Source organism: Lycium barbarum, chromosome 1 (genome assembly GCF_019175385.1).
Source record: "Lycium barbarum isolate Lr01 chromosome 1, ASM1917538v2, whole genome shotgun sequence".
In the NCBI taxonomy this organism is placed as follows: domain Eukaryota; kingdom Viridiplantae; phylum Streptophyta; class Magnoliopsida; order Solanales; family Solanaceae; genus Lycium; species Lycium barbarum.
The window spans coordinates 9,190,169-9,207,609 of NC_083337.1; the positions used below are offsets into that span (position 1 = coordinate 9,190,169).

A 17,441-nucleotide genomic window follows, 5' to 3' on the forward strand; every position below is an offset into this window, starting at 1 on the left:
AAAAACCAATTTTCAAATTGATAAGTCTAATACAAGATACGACATTCCAAAATTACTATTTCGAAAAGCACTTCTGGCAAAATATATTTTTCGAAATAAACGAATTTTGAAAGATTGGCCAAACATGATATCACCCTTCGTCCCAAAATAACTGTTTTTTTAGCTCTTTTCACATCTATTAAAAAATAATAAATACAAGGTATATTTTACAAAATTAAAAATTACCCCTATTTATTATATGTTTTTTTTAGAATTGTGCAATATTAAATATGATTACTTCTTTAATGTTAACGACATAGTTGAAAAGACTTATCAGGTTTTGAATTCTTAAAGTGACACTTATTTTAAGACAATTTTTTTAAAATAAAACAACACTTAATTTGGGACTGAGCGAGTAATTAGTATCAAACATTTTTATATATACTATAAATATAAATTTAAAATCCATGAGGTTTATAAATTCAATTCCCATTTTACCCTGAAAACATTGTTCTAAATTACTTCTCAATCCATTCGTCATTCGTGTGTATCATAAATAAGTTCTACACTACACCACGTGTCCCATTGATAACAACAACTCCTCCCATTTTCTTTTTCTCCCTTCCATATTAAAGTACACAAAAACATAGAACTCTTACAGCAAAGTTCATCACTCATCATAAATTTGAAAAGAAAAAAAAAAACTCTCAAGATTTTCTTTATCAGTAATAGTGATGATGATTGTTTGGTTCTGAAAAATAAAAGTTATTTTGGGCTGTTTGGTGTTTGAAGGGGAAAATTGAGGGGGTAGATATGTATACTGCAGGATTAGGAGGACCAATGCGAAAATCATTTAAAGATTCTCTTAAAGTTCTTGAAGCTGATATTCAACATGCCAATACACTGTAAGTCCACTTTTTTTTTTTTTTTTTTTTTTGGCGTATTGTTTTTCTTCAAAAAAAAGTGAAATAGTATGATATTTTAGAATTTACTATGATTTTTTTAAATTTTTTTACTAATATGGGTGTTTGTTTTATCAATTTTTGAAGTTCTAATCTTGTTATTGATATTTTTACCCTTTGGTCTGTTGCTAATGATAAAGTCAGGATCTTTAAAAAAAAAAAAAGTGGTTTATTTCTTCTTTTGATATTTTGGTTCAGATTTTTTTTTTTTTTTTGGGTTTTTGTTTCTATAAATAATTTGAAGCTTTGATCCTTTTTTTTTATTTGGTTATTCTACTTTTTGATATTTTTACACTTTGGTCTGTTAATTTATTACTCCTCGGTCGCATTTTATGTGATATAGTTTGAATGGACACGGAGGTTGAGAAAGAATGGGACACTTTTGAAAATTATGGTCTAAAACAAACCATAAGTTAAATTATTTCTAAATATAGAAATTTATCATTTTTTTCGGGACGGACTAAAAAAGAAAGGGTAGGAGTTAGGACGGAGCGACTAGTGAGTAGTAATAACGCTTGAGAAACTGTTTTTCTTTACCAAAATGGAATATTTGCAGTACAGTCACTAAGTAATTGGTGGCAGAGAGTAGATATTTTGTCCCTTTCCTTTTCACATTTTCACTGTGTTTGTAAGTGGCACATTTGATTAAGGGAGGTAGTTATCAGTGTTAGTTTGAAGTTCACTTTTTTTGGATTGCTTCAACTAGAGATAAAGGTATCATTTTCAATGCTAATTGATGCTTAGCTTGTAAAGTGTCTTGCACTGCTAATATTCTTATTATGGAACTTTTTTTTCTTTCTGATTGGTCTTATTACAACAACAACATACCCAGTGAAATCCCACAATGTGGGGTCTGGGGAGGGTAAAGTGTACGTAGAGCATACCCCTATCTCGGAAGATAGGGAAGCTGTTTCCGAAAGACCCTCGACTCAAGAGAAATCACAACGAGAAAGGTTAGATAAGCACAAGTAGTTCAAAGCAAAATGCAAATGAAACTAAAGAAAGCGAATGAGTCAAAATAGAGCAGTCTGAAAAAAGGGAGCAGTAGCTACCACAGATAAGTAAGATAATCGAAGTACAAGAAACCACATATAGTAGCAAGAAACAAAGGATAATAGACTATAGATCGAAACAGCGACTACCTACTAGCTTTCTATCCTAATTTGAGTCTTCCAAAACCTCCTATCTAAGGTCATGTCCTCGGTAAGCTGAACCTGCGTCATGTCCTGTCTTAGCACCTCTCCCCAATACTTTTTCGGCCTACCCCTACCTCTTCTAAAACCATCCATAGCTAACCTCTCACACCTCCACACTGGGGCATCTGTGCCTCTCCTCCTCACATGCCCAAACCATCTCAGCCTCGCTTTCCTCATCTTGTCCTCCACTGATGCTACTCCAACCTTATCCCGGATATCTTCATTCCTAATCCTATCTCGCCTGGTGTGCCCACACATCCATCGCAACATTCTCATTTCCGCAACTTTCATCTTTTGGACGTGAGAGCTCTTGACTGCCCAACACTCTGCCCCGTACAACAAGGTCGGTCTCACAACCACTTTGTAGAACCTGCCTTTAAGTTTTGGTGACACCTTCTTATCACACAACACTCCTGAAGCAAGCCTCCATTTCATCCACCCTGCGCCAATACGATGTGAGACATCATCGTCAATATTCCCATTTTCGTGTATAATAGACCCGAGATATTTGAAACTTTTTTCTTTGGGATGGCCTGGGTACCAATCCTCACTTCCACGCCAGACTCATGTGTCACGTCACTAAACTTGCACTCCATGTACTCTGTCTTGATCCTACTCAACTTGAACCCTTTAGACTCCAGAGTTTGTCTCCAAACCTCCAACTTAGCGTTTACACCGCTGTGTGTCTCGTCGATCAAGACTATGTCATCCGCAAATAACATATACCATGGCACCTCACCTTGAATTAGCCGCGACAGACAATCCATCACTAGAGCAAATAAAAATGGGCTAAAAGCTGATCCCTGGTGCAACCCCATATCCACTGGGAAGTGCTCCGAGTCTCCTCCCACTGTCTTTACCCTGGTCTTGGCTCCCTCATACATGTCCTTGATCGCCCTAATGTACGCTACAGGTACACCTCTGGCCTCCAAGCATCTCCATAAAACCCCTCTTGGCACTTTGTTGTAAGCTTTTTCTAGGTCGCTGAAAACCATGTGCAGGTCCTTCCTCGTCTCCCTATACTGCTCCACCAGTCTCCTCACAAGATGGATGGCTTCTGTAGTCGAGCGCCCCGACATGAATCCGAACTGGTTCTTTGAAATGGACATGCCTCTTCTTACCCTCATCTCCACCACCCTTTCCCACACCTTCATAGTGTGGCTTAGCAGCTTGATCCCTCTATAGTTATTGTAACTTTGAATATCACCTTTGTTCTTATACAAAGGGACCATCATACTCCACCTCCATTCCTCAGGCATCTTCGCCGTCTTAAAAATAACATTAAACAATCCAGTCAACCACTCCAAATCTGCCCTGCCCGCACTCTTCCAAAACTCCCCAGGGATCTCGTCAGGACCGGTAGCTCTTCCCCTGCGCATCCTGCGAACAGCACCCTTAACTTCCTCCACCTTTATACTCCTACAATACCCAAAGTCGCGACGTCTCTCAGAGTCTTATTATGGAACTTTATTTGTGAGATCTCAAGTCTTACCCTTTTTTTTCCCTTCTATAATTGGATATTTGATTGTTGCAATGTGGTATTAGAACTGATAATTTGCACCAAGAAAGTAAATTGTTGGTTATTTTATAGGTCATTTTTTTCTCCACTTGTGCTCTTTTGATTTTCCTTTGGTTTTTTCTTTTATCCCTTTTTAAGTATAGAAGTGGTGTCTTGAGCCAGCTTGCATACTCCTTGACTAATCCACCAGGCTATCCAGCTGGCAAACACAGGTTTCTAAATTCTTCCCTCCAAGATCCCCCACAACAACGCATACCCTTGGGACCCCTTTGCTTTCTTTTATAAGGGTATTTTTTTCTTTTGTCTAGGGGGAATGGTGGGGCGTTGGGTGGATAAACCAGCAACCCAGTGCCGGCGTCTGCTTTTGCCAAGGCTGGTTTAGTAGAAGCAAGGGGCTTGGAGGCAACACTGGAATGAAATACTTCTCCACTAGTGCTCTTTCCTTTTTAATCAGTCCCAAAAAGAATGTCACCTTTCTATATTTAGTAACAATTTAATTTTAAACGTCCTATTTTATCCTTAATGAGATGATATATAGCCACACAAGAATCTTATGGCTTATTTTAGACCACAAGTTTCAAAAATCTTCCTTTCGTTCGTAAACACCGTGCCCAGTCTAACACTTCATAATTTAGAGGCAGTATTAGTTAACCATCGAACATGGTATACCTTTTGGTATCCGAATAGACCAAGTACCCACCTTCCATTGATGACATAACTATAATAAAGATCTTTGCAAAATTGCTCCGTCTTTAAAATGATTTGATTGGTGACTATCATTCACCGTTTGCAGTGAATGTTTCTCCAAACCTGGTAATGTAGTGTTTACTTCTTCCTTCTTGGTTGGTCTTTTTTCTGTCTGATGGGTGTAATTTGGAATGCAGTGCATCAGACTTCTCCAGGGAGTATGATGGTGCTTGCTTACAGATGCGAATGTCCTACAGTCCTGCAGCACACATCTTCCTTTTCTTAGTGCAATGGACTGATTGCCACCTTGCTGGTGCCCTTGGCTTGTTGAGAATTCTTATTTACAAGGTCTGGATTTGTTCTAATTCATGCATCACCACATTCCTTTTTGGGATAATTACATTTTTGGACCTCTCAAAGAATAGTAGCCAGCAAATGTATAGGTTTTATATTTTAAGTATAAATATACATGTTGTATACACAAAATATACATATAATATTGTATAGGTTTTGTATATTTTGGCTAACGGCTATAATTAATTTCGGCCGACGGGCCAAAAATGAAAAAAAAAAAAAAAAATCTACCCCCCCCCCCCCCCCCCTCCTTTTTTTTTTTTCCCTTCAAGCACCAAATTCTTCTCTTCAAGGTGTTTCTCATTTTTTGCAATATCGAGGGTATTCAATTGAGTATTACCTTTCTACAGGTATATGTCGATGGCACCACAACCATGTCAACTCATGAAAGGAAAGCAAGCATTAGGGAGTTCTATGGCGAGTTTTTACATTTCTCTTCTGTTGATCTAATGACATAAATACTTCTGATAACTCATGTATAGTTAGATATTTGTTGCTTATAGACATCAATCTTCCTTGTCCAGCTGTTATTTATCCCTCTTTAGTTCAACTTGAAAGAGGTATTACGGACTCAGAAGACAAAAAACAAAGCGCAGTTTGCCAGGAAAGATACAGGAGACGAGATGATGAGGATTACAGACAAGCTTATGATTTGGACATTGAAAGGGAAGATGAAGAATGTGGAATTTGCATGGAGGTGAACAGCAAAATTGTCCTTCCTAACTGCAATCATGCAATGTGCTTGAAATGCTATCGCGAATGGTATGTTTCATATGCACGTTTTGTACATAATTGAATAAGCTCTAGTTAAGTAGAAACAATAGATATTATCATATTCAGTTCATGAATCCAGTAACAAGCTCCTTAGCGATCTTCCCATTCCCTCAACAAAAAGAAAAAAATAGAGTTCTCCTGGAGAAAGAGGAAATGTTGTTGGTGTTGGAGAGACCTGATAATCATAAAAGAATTGAGTCAATTTTAGAGGGAAATGCTTATGCTTAGTTTTTTGGTGAGATTTTTTCTTGATTGCTTCGGTTGTCTTTTTTTCCCGACAGTCAAATTGGAAACATCTGATGGGTAAAAAATGCAAGTGCCACAAGCGTGTTCCACGGATATGACCTTTTTCCTCTCTCTCTCTCTCTCTCTCGGTTTAAAGGGAAATTAGCATTTAGCCAGAACATGTATGATAGTAGAGTTCTGTTCTTTTAACCTGGTTTTCATAATACCCTATACATTATAAAGGTCATGTAGGTGTAAAAAAAGGTTATGGCATTCTGTGACAAGGAAATTACTTGGGGGAATTTAGTAAATTTAAGAAAATTCTCCAGTAGTGATTAGTTTCTTCTATGAGGCATCGACTGTTTTGCTCTCTTTGCATAAGCAAGCAAGAGACATGGAGACAGAACGATTGTAATGTTCTTGCTGTAAGCTTAGAGCTTTATGCTGTTCTACATGAAATTAGAGCTTTTATGAACCTTGAGTGGCATATAAGAAAAATCTTTCCTCTGCATGATCCAATACTGCAGTTGGGATGTTTTATATTCTGCTTGCTGAGTAGCAATGATACATGAGTTTGAAGCTGAAGCACATCTCTGCTCTCTCTCTCTCACTGGTTTTAGATTAGGACTGACTTCGGGTAGGCTGCTTTGGACATGTTGCTCAAATCCGTTCATTGGAGTCCTAACACAGCTATCCATACCATGGCCGTCGTTTCTTCTCTCCTTTGGCCTGGGAAAAGAGCCACTTAATGAACTGCTAGGGGAGTTACGAAGGAACACTACTGCTGTAAGTCCAAGAGGGAGAAAACCCCTCTATTCAATCACATCAAAGAAGGCAAATCTCCTAAACTGGTGTTCCAATTGCAATAGCAGAATTTTCCGAGGTTCTTCCCATCGAAGGGAGTCCTTGCAGTCGTATGTAGCACATCTTTTTTTTCCTGCATTGAAATTTTTTGGTACAAATTAGAATGCTAAGAACCTAGGTACTCTACTATTCCTCTGACACCAGGTTCATAGTGTTGAAACTGGACTAATTTGTTCGTCCATGTAACTACACTTGCTCACTTAATATAATTTCCATTATGTGAAGAGTTGTCTTCTGCCACCTTCTCTGCGATTCCTACATAAATTCCAAGATGATTCACAATTAAAAGATATAATATATGAAGGTCAACTTCTCTATATAGAAGTATAAAACAATTCAGATGGAAACTTGATTGCATAAAATAACATTTTTCTATCCTAGTCTCAATGGCTATCTCTATTAGTGGTCCTAATTGGTAGAGGTAAGAGTTATAGATTGGTTGCCTCTTCATGAGAGCCCCCTTCTTAGGGAAAAAAAAAATGAGAATCCAGTCTCCCATGATTCTCAGAATGCACAAGAGTGGCATAATGTTACTGCCGGCAAATAAGTTGTTCCACCTCTGAAATATATTCTGGGTATAGTAACTGTGATCTGGAAATGTCTCGTTTACTCTTAGCTTGAGTAAACTGTTCTTTCCTTTCTCTTCTCTCTTTTTTGTTGCATAAAGAGGGCTAAGGTTTCCTATCTCTAATTTTGTGTACAAACATGAGAATGAATCTCTTAGCACTGCCCTAGTTATCTGCAGCGAATATTCCTTGTTCATTAAGGAGATATACCCTCAACCTTACCTCATTAATCTCTTTTTATGTGCTCAGCTCCAAGGCTAAAATATCCTATGCTTGATAGTCGGGAATTGTTTTCTCTTTTCTTCTTTTTGGTGGATATTGAATTTCTGTGTGGAGACTTATGAGTCGGTCTATTAAAATTGTTATCGCGTTCAGAAAGAACAATTGCTTAAGCATCAAATCTGTGGAACTTTGAGTTACAATCTAATGGGAAATGATAGCTAGGGAAAGAAGTGAAACTAGCATTTCTTTCCTTTGCATATGTTCTTTTTGGGACACAGCCGGATCTGCTTCTTGCAACTGTTTTCTACCTTTCTAAGTAGGTGTTTGGCCGTAGATTCCAAATATTTTTCACTTGATTTGGAATTTATGGAGTTGGAGCAGTTTTTTTTTTTTTTTTTTGGGTAACTAACAATATGGAGTAGTTGTTTGGTTATACTTTTTGCAAAAAATATTTGGAATAATTGTCATGTTTGAATGTACTTAAATCCAACTTTAAAAGTGAAAAGTGAGTTCGAAAACAGGTTATAAACTGTTTTCCAAATTTGAAATACAACTTTAAGTTGGATTTTAAATTCATGGACAAACACTGCGTTTCAAATAGAGTGAAAAATTATTCCAGAAAAAAGTGAATAATTTTAATGGCCAAACGGGTCCTAAGAAAACTAGATCTATAGCTCTATATCTTCTCTCTTTAGTGAACATTTTTGCTTTGTTCATCTGCCTATGATTGCACACTAACAAGGATCTTCATTGATGAATTGCAGGCGTTCGAGGTCACAGTCGTGCCCCTTTTGCCGCGATAGCCTAAAAAGGGTGAGCTCAGGGGATCTGTGGGTATATATGGACAGCAAAGATGCGATGGACATGACAACAATTACAAGAGAGAATCTAAGGAGGTTGTTCATGTATATAGAGAAGTTACCTTTGATCGTGCCGGATAATGTTTTTGACACATATGATGATACTCATCTAAGGTAGAAGGAGCAATGGCCTATTGGTTATCTTGTTGACATTGGTCATATGCTAGATTTAGAAAATGGAGGTTATGGCGTTGGATTTGGTGATAGTGGATTAGATATGAAGGTGTTTCCTTTTCCACTACCTTGTATTTAGAAGAAACCCAACCTGCGGAGGCGGAGCCAGGATTTGAATTTCATGGGTTCTAAATTCTAGGATAGCAACATCAGGTGTTAAGTAATTGGGTTCTAAATATAATATTTGTACATATTTAGTGATTTTTTTAATACAAATACAAGGTTTGAACTAAAGTTGTTGGGTTCGTATGTGGGCTTCTAGCTCCGGCCCTGGGCGCAGGGGTTGAGAAGCTTGAGTTGGATTAGCTAAAAAGAGCTTTATAGTTCTTTATCTCCTCATTTGTATATGCCTGTACAGTTGCACAGCTTGCTTCTTGACATTAGCTATTTCTCTATGGTGGTTTGGTTTCTCAGTTTCAAGTTTTGCATAGAAGCCTGTCTCTTTGGCTGCATTTTTTGTTTGCTGGTCTGAAAGAGCTTCCTTTGAACATAACTTAAGGACATACAAACATATTACAATTACTACTAACATAACTACATTGTTAACGTCCTATTCCACATTTGTCAGTAATACCTTTCTTAGCACCATCAACGTTTGGCTGCTTGGGTCTTTGGGGTTATTTATCTCCTTGCCTTACAAGAGATGATATTATGATAATTTATATATGTGTAATGTCGGTGTAAATAACTTTACACTTTCTTTTAAGTAAATATTATTTATGCTATTAATTGTGATTTAATTAGTAGCAGCAGGTTATTTGTCATAGTTTTAGGTAATTGGTTTTACTTGTAGGCTGTAGCTATGAGTGTATAATAATTTTAACTCAATTAGTAATTTTGTCAATAACCCCTTTCACCCTTAAAAAAGGGGATAAATGTTGTCTCTCGTGTTAGTTATTATATTAGTTTAATCGATACGGAGTTCAATAAGGAAATAAATTCTTTTGCAACTTACACAACAACAACAACATACCCAGTTGGATCCCACAAAGTGAGGTCTGAGGAGCGTAAAGTGTATGCAGACCTTACCTCACCTTGGAAGATAGGGAATTTTATGGAGATTTTTATGGTTATAAAGATATGAACAAATTTGAATGAAAATTTAAAATTAAATTGCTTCAAAGATATCATCAAATTGGTTATAAAGATATGAACAAATTTGAATGAAAATTTAAAATTAAATTGCTTCAAAGATATCATCAAATTGGTTATAAAGATATGATCAAAGTAGAATAAAAATTTAAAATTAAATTGCTTTCAAAGATATCATCGAAGTTGAATGATATTTTAATTAGATGGCTTTCAAATGTAGAAAGACAACTTCACTTTCGAGCGAATTAATAAGCAACAATGTTATGTAAGCTGAAATTGATGAGAATTTAAAATTAAAATCTCTTTCAATGATATCATCAAAGTTGAATGAATATTTTTAATTAAATCGATTTAATGGTAGAAAGACAGCTTCCCTTGTGAGCGAATTAATAAGCAATAATGCTAATGTAAAACGAAACGGAAGAAGTGTCAAATAAACATAGAGAGAAGAGAGCCAAAGGGAAAAAAAAGAAGAAAAAAAAAGAAGAAGATGGGTTTAAGTTCAGTAAATATCATTCCAGTATGACTCAGTTTCGATATGTTATTTGAATTTCAAAATCAAATACTTATACACTCTATTTAAAAAAGAATGTTACCAAATTAAAGGACATTTTAATATATTTTATATATCTTAAATTTAACACCACAAGATCTAAAAATTATTTTTACTTTTTTAAATTTCGTGTTAAGTTAAAATTAGATAAATAAATTGAAAGAGATGGAGTATATTTTCCTAAAGTTTTCAACTTCCTTAAAAGTGAAAATAGTTGTCCTAAAAAATGACAAATGGGTAAAATTTTCTTACTGACATGGATAGATTCAAATAGTGGGCTAGTGGCCTATAAAAGTGCTGGGTTGCCATCAACAGAATCAACATGGTCCATGTGTACGTTTCTTTCGTGGGTCCTTTTCCAAATGGCCATTATTTAATACATCTCTTATTATTAAATTCTTAAGTATTTAAATTTAAATCTAAAACAATCCGCTAATTTAGCAGTTTAAGCTGTCCTAGAACAGAAACCAAGAAAATATCATACACACACACACACAAAAAAAAAAGGACTATATGCACCCTATATCCTGTTTACACTTATATAAACGATATTTCTATTCGCTCAATTGACCTTTTTTTGGTTAACTAATCATCCAACTCGATTGAGAGTGGCTGTTATTTTTATAAATAACAAAAGGATTACAAATAGAGAAATTGAATTTCCATGTACCTACTAAAGATTGGAACAAACTCAAATCTATATACCTAGCAGGATTCAGTTTAAAAGTAATTGGACGAATAGTCCTAATTTCACTTTTAAAGATAATTGGATGAATTTGTTTTACCAGACAAACTTAACTTATTGACTAAACATGGATATATTCAAATACTAGTGGTCTAAAAAAGTACAGTTGTGCAAATGTCCCCAAACAGAATCAACATGGTCCATATGTACGTTAAACAAATATCCTTTAATTCATCTCTTATTATTATATTCCTAAATATTTAAATTTAAATCTAAAACAACCCGCTAATTTAGCTGTTCAAATATATACTGAAGCATACATATGGTGATTCTGATTTAAAAAAAGATATTATATTAGTTTGATCGATACGGAATTCAATAAGGAAATAAATTCTTTTGCAACTTATAATCTTAAATTTGTTATGGAGATTTTTATGGTTATAAAGATATGAACAAATTTGAATGAAATTTTAAAATTAAATTGCTTTCAAAGATATCATCAAATTGGTTATAAAGATATGAACAAATTTGAATGAAAATTTAAAATTAAATTGCTTTCAAAGATATCATCAAATTGGTTATAAAGATATGATCAAAGTAGAATAAAAATTTAAAATTAAATTGCTTTCAAAGATATCATCGAAGTTGAATGATATTTTAATTAGATGGCTTTCAAATGTAGAAAGACAGCTTCACTTTCGAGCGAATTAATAAGCAACAATGTTATGTAAGCTGAAATTGATGAGAATTTAAAATTAAAATCTCTTTCAATGATATCATCAAAGTTGAATGAATATTTTTAATTAAATCGATTTAATGGTAGAAAGACACCTTCCCTTGTGAGCGAATTAATAAGCAATAATGCTAATGCAAAACGAAATGGAGGAAGTGTCAAATAAACATCAGTGTTTAAAAAGGCAGGGGCGTAAGGCGGCGCGTTTTACATATGCCTCGGTGATGCGTAAGCTCCGAGGCACGGGGCGTAAGCCCCATGGGTATTTAATTTTTTGTATTTCATAAAATAATATAATTATAATAAATATTTTTAAATAGGTAAAATTACATAAAAAAAAAGAAAAGAAAAGTGTATATATATATATATAACCTTACAAGTATAAACAATACAATGAAATAAAAGCTATTATGAAATGCAAATCAACTCTAACATCTTAACTTTCAAACAATGAAAAATCACAATTTGTTAAAACAATATTACTATCATTCTATTCATTGTATCTCCCTATAAATAACTTTATTAGTATTATAATTGAAACGTAACTCCTTCATGAATAAAAATAAAATTACTTTCAAATAGAGAAATAATAAAATATGATAATTTGATACATAGGACAAAAGATCAATGACAAGTGAAAATTCACAATTCGGTTATGTATTCTTAAAAGAAATATTAAGTGATATTCACCCTCACGATGTTTTCATATAGTAAATATGCAATACTACGACTTGTTATTTGAGTTATACCCAATCTTCTTATTTCGGTAAATGAAAAATTATTAAGTATCAATCATTTGTTAAAGAATTATGAAGGTCAGCTGTTTTAATTAAGGAATTTAACATATAATTGTGTAAGAACTGTTAGGCGAGCCCCGAGCGTTAGGCGTTAGGCGTGTTTAGGGCGTACAATCGGACGCTTAGGGCGTAAGCCTCGCAGGAATTAAGCCCCGCACGTGAGCCTTGGGGCATTTTGCTAGTGTCCCGCTCCGGGGCAAGCCCCGAGGCGAGTCCCAGAACTGCCTTTTTAAACACTGATAAACATAGAGACAAGAGAGCCAAAGGGAAAAAAAAAAAGAAAAAAAAAGATGGGTTTAAGTTCAGTAAATATCATTCCAGTATGACTCAGTTTCGATATGTTATTTGAATTTCAAAATCAAATACTTATACATTCTATTTAAAAAAGAATGTTACCAAATTAAAGGACATTTTAATATATTTTATATATCTTAAATTTAACACCACAAGATCTAAAAATTATTTTTACTTTTTTAAATTTGTGTTATGTTAAAATTAGACAAATAAATTGAAAGAGATGGAGTATATTTTCCTAAAGTTTTCAACTTCCTTAAAAGTGAAAATAGTTGTCCTAAAAAATGACAAATGGGTAAAATTTTCTTATTGACATGGATAGATTCAAATAGTGGGCTAGTGGCCTATAAAAGTGCTGGGTTGCCATCAACAGAATCAACATGGTCCATGTGTACGTTTCTTTCGCGGGTCCTTTTCCAAATCGCCATTATTTAATACATCTCTTATTATTAAATTCTTAAGTATTTAAATTTAAATCTAAAACAATCCGCTAATTTAGCAGTTTAAGCTGTCCTAGAACAGAAACCAAGAAAATATCAAAAAATAAAAAATAAAAAAATAAAGGACTATATGCACCCTATATCCTGTTTACACTTACATAAACGATATTCCTATTCGCTCAATCGACCTTTTTTTTGGTTAACTAATCATCCAACTCGATTGAGAGTGGATGTTATTTTTATAAATAACAAAAGGATTACAGACAGAGAAATTGAATTTCCATGTACCTACTAAAGATTGGAACAAACTCAAATTTATATACCTAGCAGGATTTAGTTTAAAAGTAATTGGACGAATAGTCCTAGTTTCACTTTTAAAGATAATTGGATGAATTTATTTTACCAGACAAACTTAACTTATTGACTAAACATGGATATATTCAAATACTAGTGGTCTAAAAAAGTACAGTTGTGCAAATGTCCCCAAACAGAATCAACATGGTCCATATGTACGTTAAACAAATATCCTTTAATTCATCTCTTATTATTATATTCCTAAATATTTAAATTTAAATCTAAAACAACCCGCTAATTTAGCTGTTCAAGTATATACTGAAGCATACATATGGTGATTCTGATTTAAAAAAAAGAAGAAAAAAAAAACATACATATGGTTATTTGTGTATGCTTCATTGTGTTTTTATAAAATTTTGGACAGTGATTTAATGCTTTTTCTCTTAAGATTTTCAATTTGTTTAAAATATTTTCTATATAACTGCAATTAAAAAGGTTAATATATTGTAAGAAAATAATGATTTACCAATCAATTATCCATGGACAATCGGTGAATTTTGTTATGATCATGGGTAGATTCAAATAGTGGTCTAAAAAGGTAAATTTGTGCAAATGTCCCCAGACAGAATCAACATGGTCCATATGTGCGTTTTTTCACGTGTCCTTTCCCACTTGCCATTATTATTATACTAGTGTACTTGTTCGCGCTTCGCGTGGCAGTAGAAAAAATTCTCTTACAAATTATAAATGTAACATGTTACTCTGAGTAATAACACTCTCTTAAAAAAAAAGTTCCACATTGTTGATGGTATGAGTAATATCTTGTACTTCCTTTTTAAAAAGTTCTGATTAAAAGAAAAAAAAAAAGGGAAGTAACCAAAATTGCAAAAATAGAATCGCTGCAATAAAAATTTTCAAACTCAAAATATCAGTAATTAAAACAGAATGACGTCATTTAATAAGAACAGTATCAACCACAGAAAAATAAATTAAAAATAAATATTTATAATCTTTCAATCAAATCAGCATTTCAATAGGGTGATGTGATGAGATAATTCTACCTATATATTACAGCCAAACCACACACAAGTCTCACGAAGATCACCCTCATGAATCAACTCTCGATCTCCAGAGACTAATGAACATAGGAAAAAAAAAATGCATAAGTGATCTTTCAACTCTTATACCACGTCAAGATTTATTCATAAATGATAAAATTTACATTAGAGAAGGTAAGTGAGAGAGGAAGCATCAGGAACTTTGTCCTATGTATGAAACTCCTTTGAAAACCATCTGTTTCAACCAAAAGCATCTATTAAATTATGCACTAATTTTGTGAAAAGAGTACTGTTTTCTAAGTAACAGGAAGTAAATATCAACAGATCCTTCTTTTCCAAATGAACAAATTTGTTGTTCACGCTTCTCACATGCATTATTATTACTATTTTTTTTTAAAATATTTTTTCTATTAATCAACTGTAACACTATCTGTTGTTCCATTTATATTTTCAAGATTGATACCAAATTAAGAAAAAAAGAAACACAACTTTACAAATTCAATATTGAACAAATGACCTTCTTAGTTTTTCTCCCATCTCATATGTCGCAAGTACCATATGCCACTGATGTGACAAAGACGCACAGATTTAACTCTTCCATCTTATTATTATTTTTAAGATTTCTAGGAAATATTATTAAGTTAAAATCAGCTTCACAATTTTAGGAGTTTATTTAAATATTTCAATAAGAAAAGGAAAAGATTTTTGCTTGATCATATATATTCTCATTACCGCAATTTACTATGTGGGTGAGATGTTTATGAGAAATATGTACACCGATATAAAGGAATAAATAAGAAATTTTGCCAATTATATTATTCAATACTTACTTTAAACGGTGTTTACACACATATGAAATATGATACTACATATGCATAAATAAATCTACTATCTGCCTTTTTTTCTTTTTCTTTTCCTGATTATTATATTACCTTTCTTATCTCTCCTCCTCACTCCCATTTCAGCAAAAATTGAAATCAAATACATTTGGAAATACTCACAACGTCAGATAATTTGATCTTTGCCGATTACAATATTTTATCACTTTCTTTTATACAAAATCCAACAAGGGGGGAAAATATAGTCAGCATATTCCAAAAGTTCAACTGGAAAGAAAAAAAAAGCAGGATATCAAAATATAGAGAGAAACTCTTTAAAAGTTCAGCCATGTATAAAGAAGGATAATTTGAAAAAGATCTAATTTCTCTAAAAACACATGCAACAATTATGACACAAAGAAATAGGCCATGTAAAGCCTAAATTATAAGCCAAAAAGAGATGCCTTTGCATAGTACCAAAAGGAGTATCTTCCAGATGACACCAACATGTTTTGCTACTCAATTTAATAATGTATTTTTTGAGTCCCATGAGAATAGCCATATCAAACGGTTAGAAGAAGAGGAGAAGGTGCATGTGATTAAGAAGATTTGAACGTGGATGAAAGGTTGGTCCTTCTCATCTTCATTTACTTGAATGTGCTTTAAATTCTAACAAATGTTCCAAAAGGACGTGTCTCCTTACTAAATGGGTAGTGCATTTAGACACTTTCAGTTTTGCTTTATCATTAATTGGGTAATGTATTTAGAGATTTTTTGCTTTTTAAAAATAAGATAATAGAAAATTAAGGAAAAAAGGAGAAAAAAGATAAATAGGAATGGTGGTCATAGAGAAGTACCAGATCACCTTGTCTATGCCTAACTTTATATTATATATAGATTTTTAAATAATTAAATATAAATCTAAAACAACCCGCTTTTGCCATGTCAAATAACACGTGTAATGTCATTTGCCATTATTGAAGTTTTTTTTTTTTTGTTTTTGGAAAAGTGAACACACTTACATAAAATATAATGAGCAGGGAGTTTAACACCTGAAGTTATAGTTTCAAGGAGTAATTTAAACTAGACATAGGTTAAGTATGAAATGAATAAAAATGTGATAGCTTAGTGTGGTTTAGCACATGAAAGTTATAGTTTAGAGGTTACCAAAAACTAGATATAATTTAAGAATGAAACGAATAAAAACGTGATAACTAGGGTGCTTAATCCATTATTTCTTGATTTAATATGCATAGATTCAAAATAGTGGCCTATAGCGGTGTTAATGGGACAATTCAGTTAGTTATTTAAAAAAAAATTATACCATCCCAATTCTTCAATTATATTATTTTATATAGCCAAAATTAGACTTTTCAGAACCATCCCATTGTCTCGATTTTTCTTCGGTATTGGTACGGTTCAGTTAATTTTCTATTATTTTAATTTTAAAGTGTCACCTAAAATACACCATTATTAAAATGTAACAACACAGACCTCTACAAACCTATTTATAGTACACCATCAAATAGAGCTTCTAGGAGTATTTGTTTCTTCTGAAATATTTAATATAAAAGCTATTAAAAAAACTATACAAAGTAATTAAAATGAAATGTGTTATATCAAGTAGCAAGACAACAATGATGACATTATCACGACGTGAATCGCTCACTGATTGACCAGGGAGACAGTAACTTGCCAAAGACAACAATGTTGAATTGAGCTAAAACAAACATTAGCTTATAGACCACAGAAATCACAGGTTGAATTTGATACATATATGTCCAGTGGCCATTTTTTTTTGCCAAAGGTGCAAATATACCCCTCAACTTTGCGATTTAGAGCAGATATACCTCTCGTTACAAAAGTGGTGTATATATACCCCTGCCGTTACAAAATGGTGCAAATATATCCTTTTCGCTGACGGATTTTTTTTTTTTTAAAAAAAGTATTTATGTTATTTTTTAATTAAAAAATGCCATGTGACTTTAAAAAAAAAGTCTACCCATTTTTTTAGTAGACATAGTTTTCTATAGCCACGTGGGTCGGGTCTGGTTCGTTTAAAAAATGGGTAGATTTTTTTTTTAAAGTTACGGAGAAATTTTTTTTAAACGAACCAGACAGGAGACACCAGAAAAAATTACTATGTGACTTTAAAAAAATATATCTACTAAAAAAAAGACTTTTTCTTAAAGTCACGTGACATTAATTAAAAAATAGCCAAAATGTTTTTTTTAATCCTTCAACGAAAAGGGTATAATTGCACCATTTTGTAACGGCATAAATATATTTGCACTA

General features: G+C 33.3%; 1 protein-coding gene across 1 annotated transcript; it reads left to right on the forward strand.

Moving 5' to 3' along the window:
• Positions 1 to 562: 562 nt before the first annotated feature.
• Positions 563 to 8,795, forward strand: LOC132631304 (E3 ubiquitin-protein ligase AIRP2-like). The gene is made up of 5 exons (XM_060346894.1): positions 563 to 884; positions 4,541 to 4,691; positions 5,048 to 5,114; positions 5,222 to 5,459; positions 8,113 to 8,795. The coding sequence occupies exons 1-5, from the start codon at positions 793 to 795 to the stop codon at positions 8,324 to 8,326; spliced, it is 762 nt and encodes a 253-aa protein (XP_060202877.1). The 5' UTR covers positions 563 to 792; the 3' UTR covers positions 8,327 to 8,795.
• The last annotated feature ends 8,646 nt before the right edge of the window (positions 8,796 to 17,441 follow it).